The sequence below is a fragment of the Mytilus galloprovincialis genome, chromosome 1 (assembly GCF_965363235.1).
Source record: "Mytilus galloprovincialis chromosome 1, xbMytGall1.hap1.1, whole genome shotgun sequence".
Taxonomy (NCBI): domain Eukaryota; kingdom Metazoa; phylum Mollusca; class Bivalvia; order Mytilida; family Mytilidae; genus Mytilus; species Mytilus galloprovincialis.
This window is the reverse complement of record NC_134838.1, coordinates 44,768,806-44,788,314: the sequence shown is the minus strand read 5'-3', so window position 1 is coordinate 44,788,314 and position 19,509 is coordinate 44,768,806. Positions and strand designations below refer to the sequence as shown.

General features: G+C 31.9%; 2 protein-coding genes across 2 annotated transcripts; both read right to left on the bottom strand.

The window, feature by feature from the left end:
• Positions 1-1,072: 1,072 nt before the first annotated feature.
• Positions 1,073-19,194, bottom strand: LOC143075547 (uncharacterized). Its single transcript, XM_076250997.1, has 9 exons — positions 19,071-19,194; positions 17,635-17,785; positions 15,143-15,293; positions 14,392-14,475; positions 13,677-13,804; positions 12,522-12,643; positions 10,869-11,613; positions 10,034-10,255; positions 1,073-1,137 (listed from the first exon to the last, which is right to left on the bottom strand). The coding sequence occupies exons 1-9, from the start codon at positions 19,163-19,165 to the stop codon at positions 1,078-1,080; spliced, it is 1,758 nt and encodes a 585-aa protein (XP_076107112.1). The 5' UTR covers positions 19,166-19,194; the 3' UTR covers positions 1,073-1,077.
• Positions 2,995-7,315, bottom strand: LOC143075538 (uncharacterized). Its single transcript, XM_076250984.1, has 3 exons — positions 6,966-7,315; positions 6,131-6,191; positions 2,995-5,525 (listed from the first exon to the last, which is right to left on the bottom strand). Exon 3 carries the CDS (start codon positions 5,520-5,522, stop codon positions 3,447-3,449), a length of 2,076 nt encoding a protein of 691 aa, XP_076107099.1. The 5' UTR covers positions 5,523-5,525; positions 6,131-6,191; positions 6,966-7,315; the 3' UTR covers positions 2,995-3,446.
• Positions 19,195-19,509: the final 315 nt, after the last annotated feature.

Here is a 19,509-nt window from a genome sequence, read left to right as displayed (position 1 = left end):
TAGAATTATGTTTGTGTGATCTGACCTGTAATCGTAACTCATGAGTCATGACCTTGAAAGGTGTATTAAAGTTACACCATCTTTCATCAATATATCCAAGCAATGTGTTGTTATTCAAAAAAGTTCTATATTTAGACATGTTAGACTCAGGGTTAACTACAAAACCCTAGGTTGCGACCATGACTTATTTTTTTCTTCATCAGAGATTAAAATCCTAATTATTTACAATGACCTTAGATGTACATAGGTTAACTTATGTTATACAATAATGGAACGGGCTTCAATGAATTTTGTAAGCTATGGGTTAATCGGGGTATAAAAGTAAACATGATGATGAATGGAGCTGATGGCACATTATTATTTCAACATACCATGGATTTGTTTATTTTTATGGATACCAACTTTTGAAAATAAAGTCAAACTTGTATTTCGTGGATAATTGATTTTGAGAATGTGCAAAAGTTTGTTTACAATTACAGGTCTTCAGAAATATATACGCCTTTCAATATTTATACTTGTGGTTTACCTATATCCAAAAAAAATTGGTATTCGATGAATGATGATGATTGGCAGTATTTAAAATGTAATTTGCCTCTGACTTACAAAAAAGCAAAATAAAAAAAATACTGAACTCCTAGGAAAATTCTAATCAGAAATTCCCTTCCCTACTAGAAAATGGCAAAATAAAATCGAACAAATGAAAAGCAAATGTAATATTCCTGACTTACAAAAATATTGCAATTTTTGCTCCTGATTACAAAATCTAGAAACAATAAAATACTAGAGAGCTTTTAAATAACAAAGTCATAAGATGAAGTTGAGATGATTTGAAAAATAGCACTAAAGTATGAAAATACACATATGACACAAAAAAAATTTGAAACATGCTGATTTACAATAAATTCTCAGCTAAAAAAGTGTAAATTGTTAGTGTACAAGATATTTTTGTTGTTGTAAATTGTACATTATAAGTATTATGCCTAAATTTTTTTTTTTTAAAGCAGTCGATGCACAATTGAAAATCAGATTCTTCAAAAGATCTAAACTGCACCGGTAGTAGATGTCTTTCCTGTTTAATCAATTTGACCAGTCTTTCATCAACTTTCTAAGCTGCCTCAATCCTGCCACTGGAGAATGCTGTAAAATAATAAATGAAATGTTACTTAAAAAATATCACCAGATTTGGTTATTGATTATTTGACTATTTAGAAAGACATAAAAGTTTTTGTTAGTTCCTTTCCTCTGAAATACAAAAAAAATGTTTAATACTAACAACAAACATCAAACTACTGTTTCCCCAACTCATATGTGTCAAATTTAATATATTTGTAGGACTCGGAACCGCGATGGTACTCCGAACTGCGATGGTCACGCTGAAGTGCGATGGTATACGCTGAAGTGCGATGGTTAACACGCTGAAGTGCGATGGTGACATTATGACGTTAACTTGTTGATATCTACGCTGAAGTGCGGTGGTGGTTACGCTATAGTGCGATGGTCTACCTGTCACATTAAGTAAAAAATAAAAGTTTAATTACGAACATGTAAAATGAAATCAAATTTTAAAATTAGATTTTACAAAAATAGCTGCTACAATGTAGCTTCGCGTTTGGAAGATCTTTTAATTTCCGTTCAAGTCAAACGAAAGATTTTAATTTTGATTTTTGTTAATGTAATTTTAAATTTGCCAATTTTCCGATTATCACGCAGGAATATAGAGTCAGATTAAGATGCTCAAGGGTGAACTGAACAAAAAAAAAATGAGCGTGTTTGTCTATACGGTAACAGTAAGCAGGGTTTATGTTATGACAAAATTTAGAAATTGATAACAACAATTATTCCTATTTGTTATTTTAGGAAGTACACGTAGGGAGCAGTCAGGGTAATTTCGGCCTACTTTGTTTCAGGCAATAATCACTGTAACGGTAACAAAAAAGACTAGAGCGCAGGGCTCACGCTACCAGGCGACTTGGGCAAAGAAGTCGCTTTCCCGATCGTCACTTCGCTTTCCCTGACCCCCAAAAGCGAAAACAAGTCGCCCTGTTCTTGACGATACTCGCTTTCAGTCGCTTCCGTCATCGGACATTTTCAATTTTTACCAAGTTGATGAAACATTATATTTTTTTGATAATAAAGAAAGGAGTAGGGGCTTTAAGGGTCAAAATCGGCCCCACTTCAAAAGTAGACAATTTTTTTCTCAAAATATCCTATAGGTGTCTGCTTTCCAAAAATATATATATTTTGTATATATTACTTGAAATCACTGTGTATGACGTCATCAAAGTGAACCCCTTTATTAATACCAAAAACGAATTTTTAATCAATTTTGAAACTAGTGTTGTTATTATTGCACGTATTTGAGTTAAAAAATCAAAACAAAGATACCTTATTATATACAAAACACACAAAAAGACGTTATAAGAATAAATAGTTAGATACTTTCTCTTTTGTGGTCTCGATTATTTGTATTTACCATAGTATATGTTACCATGGTTTCAAAAATATGACGATACAAAATCTTACCCTTTTTTTACCGTGTGTGGAAATTTTGTTTCATCTTAAAAAATCAAAAGTCTTTTTTTAATTGTTGTTTCTGAAATAGCAGACAGTTTGGTCGATGCTTTTTGAAAATGACATTAGTTCATGTATATTTAACCACAAATTAACCAATAGTCTTGAAACGTAAAGAATTTGTAGAATATGTTTATATTATTTCATCTAGTATATCTGTAATTTTTTCTGTGTGTCCGGCTGTGAGTATGCATATGTCATTTTGAACAAGAACAACTGCAAATAGTTTAATTAGAAACTGTTCAACAGAGTTAAAACACATAGCATTTTGTATTTCCACAGTAACCGCTACCTATCAACAACATCAATATGTTAAAATTGTAATTTGAAGGAGCGAAAATGCCTCAAATGCCCACCACAATTACTGATGGCTGCTGTAACTTATGTTTGTTGTGGTGAAAAGAATGTCTGTGTAAACCACTATTTAACAAGTACTATTTATTTATTCAATAGAACTTTTTATGGAATGAAACCCTTTAAAAGTGATTAAATTCTAAGTTATGTAAATGAACAGATGGTTTTCAGTAATACAGACATACTACATATATATACATTAATATTTTAAATATGACTATAACATTAAAAACTTTAATTACAATATCAAGATGTTAAAAAAAGCGGGACAATAGATACCAAATGAACAGTCAAACTCAAAGACGAATAAAATGCACTAGTATAAGGCCCAATTCAACATATTTATCGAAGATTTCTTCTATGTAAGATATCATACTCTTGAAATCGTGAAAGGGGTTGACATGTGTAACCTTTTTGTTGTCATAACTCTCAACAAAGAAAGATTTAATATGATAGATTGCTAACATCATGATATAAAAATATTTTAGCACATAACATAAAAGTTGACATGAGCTACACAATCATTCTTCAACGCAGTCACTTTCATCACTTTCATCAATAATTTCGGGTTCTGGCATATTACGTGCATCTATGAGATATTTTGTCCAATCGTCACCAGAACAATAGGGTATGTCCAAACAGCGAGCATACCCTAAATACCAGATAACTGCCGAAACGTGTGCACACATACCAACTACTCTTGCTCCAGCACGACATTTGCAGAACCAGCCAAGAACAGTCACTTCATCGTATTGAATCCATAACAAATGAGCTTTAGATGAAACATGTCTACTTTGGATTTTTGCACATATCAAATTGTTTTCCTGTTTATGTACTAGTACCTCAAAGTCACTGTTTTCAGTAACATGTTCAGCTACGTATGATTTAGCCAATTTTATCTGGTAAACGCCTAAGGTAAGGTTTCTGAGATCTTCTTCAGTAATAGAAGGAAATGCAATAGACGCAGCATCAATCTTACACCAAGTAGTAGAATTAGATCTAATGCGGTCAAGATTTTCCGACTCAATTTTTTCTTTAAGGAGATTATTTTGCTTAGAAAGATAAATCATTTTACATCCAAGTAATTGGTCTTCCTCTGGATCACCAGAACTAAGTGGTTTGAAATACTTGTTGCATATTGAGCATACAATGCGTAGGTAATCTCCAATATACGGTATTTGTGAGTTAGGCATCACATGGTTAAAGAACACCCATGTCTTAATTCTGCCATTTGCGGATTCAACTACCCAGCGAATCTTTGTTATTAATCTTGAAGTATTGCTTTCTTCTGTAGTAAACTGTGCCTGGCCTTTCTTTAAGAACGAAGGCATTTCTGTTTGTATTCCTAATTCCTCAAGCAGATCAATTGAGTCCCGAAATCCACGGTCAACAATGAAAACATCATCTTTCTGCAACCAACTTTTAATCTGCTCATTGTCTGAGGCAATTATATGCTTAAGTATATTGGCGTCATTATTTTTACTATCTGCCAGGTATGGACCCATAACGCTGACAAAATAACCTGTAGTGGTTACGAAAACCATGGGTTTGACAAGAGGCCGATGCTTATGCATGCTGAATGTACGGCGTTGAAACTGAAATTGACCGCTTTTCTGGATATATATGTATGTTCCGTCAATTACAAGAATTGCAGGATTGAATTCATTGCCAAATAATGTCTGGGCAAGAGGTCTAGTATGGTTTTCAATTAAGTTCTCTCTAGAAATATGGTTGAATCCTAAGTGCTTTGGTACGAATGTCTGCATAAGATTTTTTCTGACTGTTGTAACTGCTCGGCGGATCGAATCTTTTCCTACGTTAAAAATAGTTGCCATAAGTTTGTTGGACATACCTGACCGCATTTTTGTCAAAAAAATGCCTAAGCATGTTCTTGAACTACGCACCTTCGTATCTCTAATTGAAACGAGATGTGATGCTAAATCACTGAATGATGTTTTATCAATGCCTGTTAAACTGATGTACTCTGCATCACTTAATGTGGAGTCTTTATCAAAATTCAATCTTTTGTCTTCATTTTTTAGGAGTAGGTTTCTTATTTTTTGAAGAAGGTCCAAAATATCACTTCGGTTAAAATCTGTTGTTTTTCTTAAGTCAGATAAACATTCAATGGCTTGTTCACTGAAATTCTCATCAGAAATATGACCAGGGCAACATCTCGCTCCTGCAGGTATTATAATATTATTTTGTACAAATGTAGTTAGCCTTGTTGAGGAAGAAACAACAATTAGTTTAGGACCTCGTTTCCTGCAAACGAAGCAGGTTGAGTGGCTTCCACCTATTGAAGACAGCGACAACGTTATAGTTTTAGGCGAAACAAGTGTCTGTTGTGATGTGCTTGCTGCTGGTAGTACCTGTTTGTCTGGTTTAGCATTGGTAATTGACTTGTCATCATATTGTCTGTAATATTTACGTCTACATGCTCCACATATAACATCACAACTATCAACATTAAGGAAAAAATATTTGTACAAGTATTTGCGTAGTCCTTTATTACCTTCTCCACCAAGAAACCGTCTATCATGATTTTTTGTCCTCTTAGTACAGAGAACACACGTAAATCGTGCTACTTTAGACATATCCTGAAAGATGAAATAGAATATTATTGGAATTAACAAAGAAATTCAATTTCAATTACAAGTAAATCATTAATATTTTTTTCTATTTTGAAACTGTGCGTGTACTGTTTTAAATTCAGCTTAAAATTAAACCCGTTCAAATATGAAGAAATCATGGAGTAGACAGCAAACTAACAACACACTACAACTAAACGAGACAATGAATTACGAATTGTTACATTTAAATAATAAAAGAAAACGTGAATGTTAGTATTCGTATTTAATCATATCTATTCTATTTTATTTTATATTTTATTCTGTGATTTATCTGCTTCAACTACTCGTAGAGCTCAAATCTGTTATACTATTTTTAATAGAGAATGCGATTTGAAAAAAAAATAAAACGAAAAGAGAACCATAAACAGTTATTATTATTTATATATTAGTAGACGTATGCGAATCGCTGTAAATTGTCCTATCCTTTGAGATGCACCATTGACATTGTATGTGCAACTAGTATGCTCTGATGTACACTGTTTAAAGCATGCACAAAGAATAGATGTGGTATAATGAATCTTCGTATTGCAGTATAATGATTACTTTAGATATAGGCGTATTATCACACATACCTTGTCTATTAATATTGGTAGATTAATATGTTTCTTCTATCTTCTTCATAAAAAAAAGAGTCTGAAACAAAATATAGTTTTTTTTAGTATAGTATAAAAACAATCTCATTTAAAGAAGCTGTTAATTTTCGTTCTGATACCAGAGTATGACAACATCGGATTTTATTACAGATAGTCTATAAAGAGTTCAATCAACAAAGTGAAAATAATTGAGTTCGTTAAAAAACATTATTTAATGTTGTCATGTAACATAAATTATACAACTCTGTTTCTTTTGAAAGAAAAAAACAAAAAAGAAAAAAATTCGGTATGTGTGAGATACGAACTCAGACGGCAATCTCCAAACGCCACGACCTAACGATCGCAGCTATGAAAACTGACACAATATATTTCAGTAAATATTACTATTTAAAACTGGTGGAAATCTATCGCGTTATAAGTTTGACGTCTGCAAGCGTAAACTTGTTTTTATTAATACTGTGTAAACTACATGTCTGATTTCTTTTATACACTTCTTTAGAATTATATTTGCTCAAAAATTATATGATTTAACATTTATTGCAAAAACCTTGGTCTGTTACTACAAACACACAGAGACCGACGAGTTTTCTTTTTTTCCCCCAGTTTTTCTTAGTTTTTTATTTGCCGGTTTCTTTCGCTTTGATTTTGTAAAGATCGAGACAAATACTTTTGAATGAAGTTTCTCACTGGAATGTAAAAAAAAGTATAGCGTTGTGTTCATTTTGTTTTAAATTCATGTTCGCTTCATTGATCGATTCTGACTTCAATTCTTTAACTATTTCTAACATTTTTTTTTTATATTTCTCATATTTACCTCCAATTAAGTCAAACAGCACCATATTCTTCACCTTTCTGCTTACAATAAACGTAATCATACCGATATTTCAGATTTGTTGTTACAGTATTTATGTCACCACTTTGCAGATCCGCATAATCATGATAATCATGATCGAACCACAAGTGCGGAAAGTTTAAAACGGAGTTCCGAAACCTCTAGACTTGAATGACTGTATTTTGTATCATTATAGATCTTAGTACAACGATCTACTACAAATTATTATCAAGATTGAGGCACTATAACCCAATAAGATAAGCAAAGTTATTGTTGGCAAAATTGGCTTTTTTTTTAATCCGGGCTTATCCGTTATCGCAGTCTACAATCTAGAAGTAACCGTACAAATTCGTTGTTTTTCAGTAAGATTTTTTTACGTACTAAGTCTCAATAAATAATTTGAATAAATTCTTAATGTTTCCAGACATGTTTTTATTTTTTGGTAATTAAAAGTTAAGAATATTCAAGAAATAGGAATGCACAAATCGGGTTTTGGTAGAAGAATCTCACTGTAAAGCCACTATCCTAGGCTAGTATTGCACTGCTTGAAAATGAAAAAGTTAAATTAAAGTATCGCACCAATCTTGCACCAAAAAGAATTTTTAGGGGATGTTTCAAAAGTACATGCTTAACAACATATTAATTTTTTTCTTTGGTGCAAGCATGGTGCGTTGGTCAAAATAGAGAAAGAACATAGTATTTTTGTTATTTTTTGTACATTTCTATAATTTGACGTCATTAACACCCACCATTATGACGTCATCAACATGTTTTTTTTTACTGCAACAACACTTCTCAACTCTATGAATCATGTTTTAGTAAATTATCGCAAAAAATCGGCAAAATATAACTTTTTATTTTTTTGAAAATCTGGGGCCATTTTAGGCTGTTATAGCCCCTACTCCTTTAGACCTAAACGATTGATCATCTTAAGAAAAGAGACTGAAGCATTGTTTTTGCAGTGTGTAGCAGGTTATTTGATAAAAATACAACTTTAAATCACTTCGTGCATTTCCGCAAGTTCCGGTGGTTGTTACTCGAAAACGTACATCAACCTAAATTTCGGCGGCAAAATAAGTTTGTTACTTCATTTAAACGTGATAAAAGTTGCCTCCAGTAAATGTTCAATCCATTTATTGCATTAAAAACGTCATGTTCCTTTCCAAATAACTTGTCAAACATCGTTTATTTTTGTAAATTTTCTTGCATTCGTCCGCCATTGACCGATTTCTAAACTACGGATCTGAACCGGACCAGCTGTGACCGAAATCCGTACTTTTACAATAATTACTACGGACGCACGGATGGAATATGGAACAGCTGACAGAAGAATATTGATCCAAAGGGAAAAATTACGTATTCCACACGCATTAAGAGACTTTTGGTTACATCTCATTGATTGGTGTATATAATTCCCTATATTTTTTATGGATTGTTTCAAAGTTGCTCAACTCTGAGACTATTAATTATATTATGGCCCAGCTTAATAACTTTTATATTTTTTTATGAGAAACACTGAATTTCATACACAAGATAGATTTGAATTAAATTGTAATTGATATATTATAATTTCTTTACATTTTTTAAAATAAAAAAAAATTTTTTTAGTGCTAGATATAAATATTTAGATTGTAGTTTCTCAAAACCTTAGTTAAACTTAAATAACTTTTAATTTGAAATGTTACTTTAATTGTATACTCAGATATGAATTGAATAATATAAAAAGAACATTATTTACATATGACCCTTTATACTATAGTAAAATCCAAACATTGTAGCGCACCGCACGAATGAGCACTTCTCTTTCAAATCTCACCACTTCTCCCTATCAGTTTCAAAAAGAGAAGTCACTTCTCCCTATAATTCTGAAGTAGTGTGAGCCCTGCTAGAGCGACGGTGTTTTTACAAATCAGGATTTATCTCGAGATTAAACAACATTAACAAAAACATTGCTAATACTCTCAATTATTTTTTTTTTTTTATTAAATTGTCCACATAAAATCACGTGAAGCTTTGTTACTTAATGATAATTTAACATCAATATTTAAAATTATATCAGTATACTTTATTTCAGTTGAATCATTATCGTGCAACATTATTCCGAACATAGGATAACCCATACGCTGACCAAATTCATCTTTCAGCCCCGTTGCTCAACTTATTTTGCTGCCTGGCATGGTTAAAAATATTTTTGTAACATCGACATGTTATGCTCAAATCAGTTTGGGACTTAAATCGTTCGTTTTTTTCTTTTTCCTTTCATTTCCTTTGTGAGCATGAAACCTTCATCTACAAAATCATATCATCCTGCTTGCAAATCAATGTTGTATTTTTAAAAACGTTATATTATAAAACGTCACAATATTTGAACGTCAAGCCAAACCATCGCACTTCAGCGAAAGGACCATCGTACTTCGGCTTGGACCATCGCACTTCAGCGTGACCATCGCACTTCAGCGTCCCCATCGCACTTCAGCGTCCCCATCGCACCTCCGAGTCCTACATATTTTCCCCATTTTGATAGCCTTAACCTATATGAAGCCTTATTTAAACATCTTTTTGATTATTTGCAATTTGTTGAATTTGGGGAATTTACAGGAAATAAGACTGATGACATTTTAAAGCAAGTACAATCTGTTTTATTAATAATTCAAACGGGAATACCAATGGTCTAATCTATATAAACTGATTCCAATCTGAAGCTTATTTTTTGATGATTTCATTATTTCTTAAGGTAGTACCCAACACTTTCACTAAAATTAATTTGGCTCGTTTAATTTTCATAAAATTTTGACAAAGTATTTACTTTGACCCTTTGACAAAAATATAAAAATTAAAAATTTTTTGAACCAACCGTTTTGTCAGAAAAATTACACTGGTTATATAGTAATTTGACAAACACCAATTTTGATCATTGAGAAGCTTAATATTCCTTTTACAACACAACGTAATTAAAACGTTTAGCTGACTTTAAAGAGTTATCTCCCTGTAGTGTTAGGTACCACCTTAATTGGCAAAATAATCAATTACCATTGTTACATGTAACTTACTTGCTTGAAATGTTCAGACATGGAATCTTCCTGAGGCACATCAAAAAAGGATGGACATATAACTTGTAAGACATGTTCCCATGGATAACTTGATTTTCCCCTTTCACTTTGGGACATTTCTGAGATCTTCTGTGGTGAGTAACTTATTTGTTCTGGTAATTTGTTAATCCAAGGACACCAATATCTGTGTTCTTCCAATGGGTTGAAATGATCCTTCTTCACCTGAAAATAACATAAGCTTCTTGAATTGTCCACAACTGATTAAAATCAATAATAAATGACGTTCTCATACCTACAAAATCCTATGACCTTACTCATGTTACTGATCAGCATTGCTTGCTACACTATGAAATATATACTTTGTTTTTTATGGTTTGTTTAAATTTTTTTTTGGGAAAAGGGAAAGTCACTTAGGGATACAGACTACAGAAAAGATCACTTGTTGATTTTTCTTTAAAATTTTTAATTTGGACAAACAATATGCAAAGAATAAACAGCTATATACATGTACATTCATAACTGAATTAATTGATATTCAAGTTTTGATTTTGGCCTGTTTGAGGTAAAAATAAAATCATAAACTTACATATCTAAGTAGAAGAAATGGCAACACTTTCAAATGAAGTTGTTTTCATAAATTGTTTTTGTCAAGTGTTTCTTAGCAATTAATTAAAGTTCTAAGAATATCGCATTTTTGTCAACTAGTGATAAATGTTGTCTTGTACATATATTTCTTTATATATTTTTATAGAATACCATAGGTTTTTAGGTACACAATTGTACATATTCTTCATTTCATTCATTAATGTACATAATTTGTAAACGCTCAACCTACCACTTTTAATTTCTTTCTTCTAGGCTGACTTTCTGTGTCCTGTCCTAGCCGTTGACTACCATTCTGGGCAGATATATTGTTTATCAGACTAACTGAGTCTTGATTTGTTTGAGATGCCGATTTTAACGTTAGTGCATCATCAACTGAATTTGAGTCTTTGCGTTTTTCACTATCCCTATTAACTTTTTCATGACTAATTGTTTCTATACTGTCTGCCTTTGCAGGACTTCCCAAGTCTGTTTTCACCGGGCTTTCCTTATTATCACTATTGCACTTATCATGTGTATCACCATGACCTGTTTCAGGCGTATCCATCTCATTAACAGGATTAAGATTTTTAATAACACAGCTTGGCTGTGAAAAAATAAACTGATTGTCTTCAAATAAAGATGGAGGTAATTCAGAACTAGCCAAAGGGTCCAAAAAATTAGGCTGTGAAAAATTAAATCCACTCTCCAGTGATTGCTGGTCATCCTGTTGACTAACAATTGGTTTGTCGTCAGCTGAATTTCCATTTGATCCAGTAGCTTCTTCTTCATCTGATTGAGATTTGCTGGCTGTTTGAGAAGATATTTTGTCAATTTCAACTCCATTAGTCTTTGAAGAATTTTGTGCTTCTGATTCAGACTCCTCACTAGAAACTGAATCATCTATATAGCTGTCTTCCACATTTTTACATGCGTAATTCCATAAACCTACTTTTCGTCTACAAAAATGACAAACTATGAGTCCTGTCTTTGGATCACTGAAAAGAAGAAAAAAATTACTGGTATATAATTAGATAATTGTTTAAAAAAGGATTATCAATTGAAAAAAATGTGAGAATCTTTTCTGTTCAAAATAATTGTCCCATCATCATTCCTTGCAAAGAGAAATTTCAGATTAAGAAACATATTTTAAAAATAATCAAATTTATCATGTTTATGCATAATAAAAAATAAAGTCAAAATACATGAAATGGTCATACAAATGTCATACTTAATGGTCATATAATATTCAAAACAGAACTTGGTACATGATACATGTTTTTACACAGAAGTAACATTTTCAACAGTTAATATATGGCTTCATTATTAATGTTTTTATTTACATAAAACAAGGAATAAATGTTAAATGACTAACTAAAATAAAGTGACAAAACAAACAAATGATTAATATCAAACATGAATCAAACACTTGTTTAAAATCACTTGCCTCGTGTGTAAAAGGTCATTTATTGAACTTAGTTGTGCTGTTTTAAAGAACAGATGACAATTGAATAAAGCTATATATCTTTAGTGACTATTTGCAAAGAACTGAACTTTCAGAGCATCTTGGGATTTTTCACCCCAACCTGTTATATCACAATGAGCTTTTCAGAGTGTCCTTAATTGTTGAAATTTATCTCTGAAATATTTTTTAAGGAATTTAGGAAACCTAGAATGTTGACCTAATTGTGTACCTATTGGTTACCAGGTAAACTGTCTATTTGTCTAACACAGCAATTGATAGTCTGTTAATCTTCCCTTTAAAAAATAATAAATAAACCATTTGAATAAATCTACCAAGTCCACATAACCAGTTTGCATCTTGAGGTACTACTCTTGAAGGTTATATGTTTATTTCATTTATTTTTGTTCGTCCAGAAAGCATATTCCGAGAACTGTGACTTACCTAACTTTCCATCCAGTGATGGCCATACTAAATGTTCCTAGATCAATGTTGTCTAAATTATGGTTCTCTAAATGTTTCTCAGCAGCACACTTCATTTCTTCTAAATGATTTGCTGATAAATCCTACAGGAGAAAATGATTATATTTGTAAGTTCAAAATGTAAATACCATGGATTAGTTATTATTTGTGGGGTTCTTAGTTTCCTTGGTGTTATGTAAAGGTTCAAATATAAATTATATACCACAAATTCTATCAAGTTTGAAACCTAATATATATCAAATGAAAACTATTTGAAGAGCATCTTGAAATTTATCAGTCTTCTATACTTTTTTTTCTTGTAGAATTACCACTGGAGGATATGTTATGTCAGTAGACAAGAACAAAATGATCACTTTCAAATGAATGACCTTCATATATAATTTCAGTCTAGTTTGATTCAAGCTAGACTGGTGGTTTCAAATGAGCTGATACAAATGTGCAATGTCTAAAGACAGATGAAGGGATAACAGAAAAATTGTGACAATAACTCACTTAATTCTATGGAACCAATGGGGTCATGTGAGCTAAAATGGTCCTATTTTACTGATTGCAAACTATAATATTTCATTAGCTGAAGAGAAATAACCATGTTTCCATTTTTGTAAATTTGTGCAGTAAAAGCCACAAATTTTAGCAGCTTGAAAGTACCCATAAAAGAGATGTCTTTGTCTTAAGAGTTTTTTTTTTTAATCTGAGTTTTTAACATAGTTTCTAGCAATTTACAAGTTGAATTGTGAACTATTGCACTTTTAGTATTTATCAGGTCAACAGGAAGTTGATGCATATTGAATGTAAATAGACTTCATATGGCAAAGAATGCTCATAGGTAAGTTTATTCTGATTTTCAGAAAGATTTTATTTGTAGTTCCTTAGACAAATGTGATTAAATTACATACATGGCCAATTAAGTATTTAGTTAATAGGAAATTGATGATCAATGAATATAAAACATGTACCACATAGTAAAACATTCTCCTATGAAACATTATTTAACCTTTTTGGAAGCTGATTAGTTTAAGTATTTCCCAAGATAAATATGATCAATATTTTTAGAATTTTTGATAATTATTTTTGGTAATGCAAGATAACAGTTTTCTTCTATAAAAAATAACATACCTTTTCTTCAAATGATTTCAGTGAGATTTCAGGTAGACGACTTTGAACTTTTTGTAGACTATCTATGTATTCAGTTATACAGTCCACAAGTTTTCTTCTATCTTTGATTGGAATATAAGAATATCTTTCTGAAAAGTACATATAAAGGTTTATTATTACTGCCACAAAGGCTCTTCAAACTTTTGTTGTATTAGTTGAACTGATCAAGTTTTAAACTGAAGAATATTGCAAGAGATAACACTGTAAACCAACTCATTTTCATGAGCAATTTAATTTCGCGACTTTTGAGAGTAGATAAATAACGTGAATATTAATCGTCACAAACATTTATTTTCTTATCATATTACATTACATGAATTAGAAAATCGTGAAATAAAATCGCCTCGAAGTTGGCTAGAAAGGGCTGGACACGAAATAAAGTATCCACGAAAAAAAAAGGTGGTTTACCATGTTTACAGAAAGTATACAAACACATGAAATATTTATTCATATCTGACAGCATTCTAATGTTTACCCCTACAAAACAAGTTAGTTTTTGTATATTTTCAAGTTGATTAGTTGACAACATTGTAATAATTCATTATATAGTTGAATAACTGGTGTTTCCAGAGGTTAAGAACATACATACTTGTACAATCTGTCAATATTATGATTACTTCTCAAATGTGAGATTTTTCAATTGGCTATTTTTTTTTATTTCTCAACTTATAAATACCTGGACTTGGATAAGCTGGCCAAAAACAAGACTTCAGATGTGCAGTTCTAAGACTTTCTTTTAGTTTCATGCAGCTTTCATGATCTGGAAGGAGATGTTGTTAGATTTTTTAAGAGATCTATACAATACATAGGCAATATGAGGGCAATGAAAAGATACTTGATATGCAGTACATGTACATATGAATCAGGCATTATCAAAATGTGTGCGAATTTCTTGTATAACACAATTACCTATTGGTAGCATGTGGTCCTTCAATATGGTCACACAGTTAACTTTCAAAGGAGAATTTGATTTGAAAATGTATTATTACATTAATCTATAATTGCTTAAATCCATGCTATAAAGGATACTTTTCTTAAGCTATTCTTTTCAGTATTTACGCCTTTAATCAAAATTTTTGAAATTATCAAAAATTATAAAATATTCATATGCAGTAAACTTTTGAAGATCTGTTTAGTTTTAAGATTATAATAGACTGTGGATTCATTATTTTTCATTGGATACCAATTTTCATGGATTTTGTGGGTATAGGTGAACCACAAAATTAAATGTTCAACTAATGCAAATTTTCTAAAGGTTTTTATAAAAACTTCGGCAAACCACGAAATTAAATGTCCATGAACATTCAAGTTTTCCTTCATCCGCAAAAATTGGTACCCATAAATAAATGAATCCACAGTAAGCCTTTAATATTATACTTGTTTGTATATTCATTAATAATACAACTGAAAATATGATTATGAATTACATATAAGACTGTTAGCTCTTTTTGGTAGCTGACCACACAGAACTGCTTTACATCCAACACACTGTAACATGTCTGTTTCTTTATTCTTCCATCCATATCTTGAACATATCAAGGGAGATAAGTCTAATGGCTTGGCAAACCATGACATCATCTGACATTAGTTAAGACAAATATGTAATTAATAGATATAAGAAGATGTGGTATGAGTGCAAATGAGACAACTCTCCATCTAAGTCAATTATAAAATGAAAACCATTGTATAAAGGGTCCCACATAATTATTTGTGTAAATTAAACCATTCTAACGGGAAAACCAACGGTCTAATTTATATAAAAACGTTTTAATGGTACCAAACCGTCACCCTTATCTGGAAAAAAAGTGTAACATCACAACATAGAGAATACTATAAAATATCAATTGAAATGGCTTAATCAGTTAATTCAAACAAAAGATGTAAATCCATTTTAATAAAATTAGAATTCAATCATGAAAATGTACTGGTCTTGAAATTCCACAACACAATTTGTAGCCATACATCATATTGAAAAAGGATATATATATATGCAGTATATATTGTATAATTAGAGGGAGTAAAAAAACAGAAATTTAGTAAGTGCCAAATAATCTCTATGGAAATATAATAACGTTTATGTGTTAAAAATGACAAAAGTTATAAATTTTAGAAGCATTCTTATGTCTTGCTATTACAATAATGTCTCAGGTTAAGAAAAAATTGAGCACTCACAAACATATTAAACTGCTTCACATTCTATATGAGATTGTTCTAAGTCAAAAATCTGTAATTCAGTGATTGTTTTTTTTAATGCTGTGTTTCCAGGGATCTCCATGGCCTGTTTATGATTAAAGTTAAAAAGTAAAAACTTAAATATTTACTGTGAAGAAATATCGTATCGTAATTCTGTCTGAATTCATTTCGTAGTTTACAATCAAATTGATCCATCTGCATTTCCGGTTTATATTTAGACTCGAAAGATGCATATTGCATAGCATCAATTTGCTAGATAAAGTCATTAAAAACCTTTTCATTTGTCAACCTTTGCATTACAAATCTTTTCAACCTTGTACATAACCTGTACGAATCGTTTTGTTGTTGCTGCAAATCAGCCATACCAGTAATGGGCTCATGACTTCTGAATTTGACAGTGTCCGTGAAAAATAAGCATGATTTTTAACTCCCATAACAATTACCAAAAAAATAGCAAGAAAACTACATAGGGTCCTTCATGACAGATTTTGGTCATTCTCGACTAAGGGGGGAGCATGAAGGCTTGGCATTTGAACATGGTTACAAACGGCAATTAATGAAAATATTGATACTTCTATAATGAAAATATAATTTAAATAAGCTATGAATTAGCATGTTCATCGTTCCTTACATGGAGGGATGAAATTTTCGATCACGCTACACTGTACGGCGTAGACACGGTTTGTGATGGTGAAATAAAATTGAGAAAGGGAATGGTGAATATGTCAAAGCGACAACCACCTGACCATAGAGCAAACAACAGCCGAAGGCAACCAATGGGTCTTCAATGTAGCGAGAATTCCCGCACCCGTAGGTGTCCTTCAGCTGGCCCCTAAAATATGCATAATAGTACAGTGATAATGGACGTCATACTAAACTCCGAATTATACACAAGAAACTAAAATTTAAAAATCATACAAGACTAACAAAGGCCAGACGCTCCTGACTTGGGACAGGTGCAAAATTGCGGCGGGGTTAAACATGTTTATGAGATCTCAACCCTCCCCCTATACCTCTAGCCAATGTAGAAAAGTAAAAGAATAACAATACGCACATTAAAATTCAGTTCAAGAGAAGTCCGAGTCTGATGTCAAAAGATGTAACAAAAGAAAATAAATAAAATGACAATAATACATAAATAACAACAGACTACTAGCAGTTAACTGACATGCCAGCTCCAGACCTCAATTAAACTGATTGAAAGATTATGTCTTCATCATATGAATATCAGGTACAATCCCTCCCGTTAGGGGTTTAGTATCATACTATCATAAAATATATGAGAAGAACATAACCCGTGTCATGCCAACAACTGTTTTTTTAGAAATAAATGTGTTTAGTTCCGATGCAAAGACCCTATCAGTGAATCAATGTTAAAGCCAAAATATGCAATCTTTAATGACCTGACAACAGTATCGTAACTATATCCCCTTTTAATAAGTCTATTTAAAGGTATCCTTTATCGTTCAATTTTCATCCATGGAGATCCCTGGTATCATATTTTTTTTTGTTAATTGCCATGATTCATGATTTAAGGCTACAGTATGTGCTTTTCATTTTATAAAATTTCACATTTATAAGTAGGGCATTTCATCTCATGTATCTGACTAAATGGTATGAGTTTTGCCCATTTTTCAATGGTAAAATATAGTGACTAAAGCTGCTTCATTTGGACTTTATTCATGTCATTTATTCTTATTTCATATTGTTAAGCCTAAAAGGATACATCATATGATTCAACCCTCTCGAAAAAAGCTTCTTCATCTTGGGAATCAACATTCTTCCTTTTATCTCCAGATGATGTACGCTGTTGAATTTCTTTATCATGTGAAGCAGCAACATTACTCTCAGTTAATTCTTCTGTGAAAGATCGCTTTCTGAAAAAGTAAAATAATCAATGTAACTGAATATTTGTGCACTTTTTTCATCCGCATGATCACTGCAGAAGAATATAAAATTAACAAACTGTTTGCTTCATTTGGTATGGTGCACTCAGTGACATACAAATGTATATTTCAAAAGACCTATTGTTAACAGATATCTATTGTCCCTTTAATTAGTGTTTCCTGTGTGGTATGGGGCCTTGCTGGTGTTCTTGTCGCCCTTCCCTTTTTAGGCAAATAATCTGATGTCATGCCCCTTTTACATCATATTTTAGAACGCCCCACTGTAATTTAATATCGGTTCTTTAATCTTTTTATTGCAATCATTAACAGTTGATATTTGAAACAGTAATCATGGTAATAGCAATAAAAATCATGTTTGCTAACATTACAAACGAACTGTCAACAAATGATGGGTACCAGTAATGACGCACTGTAAACAAACCAGTAAAAACCACTTGCACGTACCTGATAATCGAAAAATGTGACATCTTGAAATATTTCGACCAATCAACGTTCATGACGTTGATTTCCGGTAACTAGGATCTTCTACCTTCTTGCATATTAATAACAAATTAGGTTATAATTAGATACATGTATCATGTGTTATTCATACAGAAGGAAGCAGATCCGAGTTCCGGGAAATCAACGTTGACTGGTCGAAATATTTCAAGATGTCAAACTTGCAGAGAATGAAAGTAGAATGTACAAAATGTATTGAATATTGAAAAAAGTGGATTATTTGGACTCAGAAAGGTCGTTGATCATAGCAAGGCACAGGAAAATGTAGAAAAAAACGTTTTAGGCGTTTATCTAAGCGTATACAATAATGGATGTCTGAGAGGTACAGATTATGCGAAAAATGAGCGCAAACAAATTGTCCGTGATCTCCCGTTTTGAACGGGCACTGCTTTCTGTCTCTATATTGCACAAAAAAAAACAAAAAGAAATAGCAAAAGCAATAAAAAGCAAATGTAAATTATTAGACTGAATATGCATAATTAAAGGGACACATGAATTCGGTCTAGAAAAAAAGGATGAAAAGCTAACATGTCAAGTCTTTCCTGTATTCGTAGCAAGAGCTTGTACAGAACAGAGTTGACCAAAATTCTTGATTTGAGTTGTAGTTTTATTTCCGTGAATTGAAACTAAGTCACGAATTTCCATTCGTAATTTTTTTTTAAACATGTGAAACTGAAAGTGCGCTGTGATTAACAATAAATGTTATTCTATTCAATTTTTCAGGTATGTTTAGCTTAACATTCGGGATGAAAGATACCTTTTGGAACTCTGTTCATATTTGGGTTTAGAAATGAAGGATGACAACAAATTTTTAAGTTTTTTGTCGGGTGTAGTAGTGTCGACGGTCTCCATTTTGAAAAATTGTACGTGAACTGAATCAACGACGAAAATGATTGGATGATGTCAGCCAATCGAGGGAAGTTTGACAAAACTTTATTTATAACATTCCGAACAAGTCCGACAATATTCCGGGAAAATATCCATTTCACGAAACGTTTTGTTAGAGCTATTATTCGTGTGTTTCTTTGTCAATTGTGTTCTCCTATTTATTTATATTGTAGTCCTGTAATGATGTGTTATCATTTTAATGTTATATTTCACATGGCCATAAAAGAGGGAGGTTTGGCATGCCAAACCAGGTTCAACCCACCATTTGTTCCTTTAAAAATGTCCTGTACCAAGTCAGGAATATGGAC

What these genes read in the sequence shown, in the direction of transcription:
- LOC143075538 (XM_076250984.1), bottom strand. Translation starts at nt 5,522, where the DNA reads ATGTCTAAAGTAGCACGATTTACGTGTGTTCTCTGTACTAAGAGGACA.
- LOC143075547 (XM_076250997.1), bottom strand. Translation starts at nt 19,165, where the DNA reads ATGGAGACCGTCGACACTACTACACCCGACAAAAAACTTAAAAATTTG. An exon ending in AAGAGCTAACAGTCTTATAT is followed by an intron (nt 14,476 to 15,142) that starts GTAATTCATAAT and finishes ATCTCCTTCCAG; the next exon opens with ATCATGAAAGCTGCATGAAA. An exon ending in TGAAATCATTTGAAGAAAAG is followed by an intron (nt 12,644 to 13,676) that starts GTATGTTATTTT and finishes TTTCTCCTGTAG; the next exon opens with GATTTATCAGCAAATCATTT.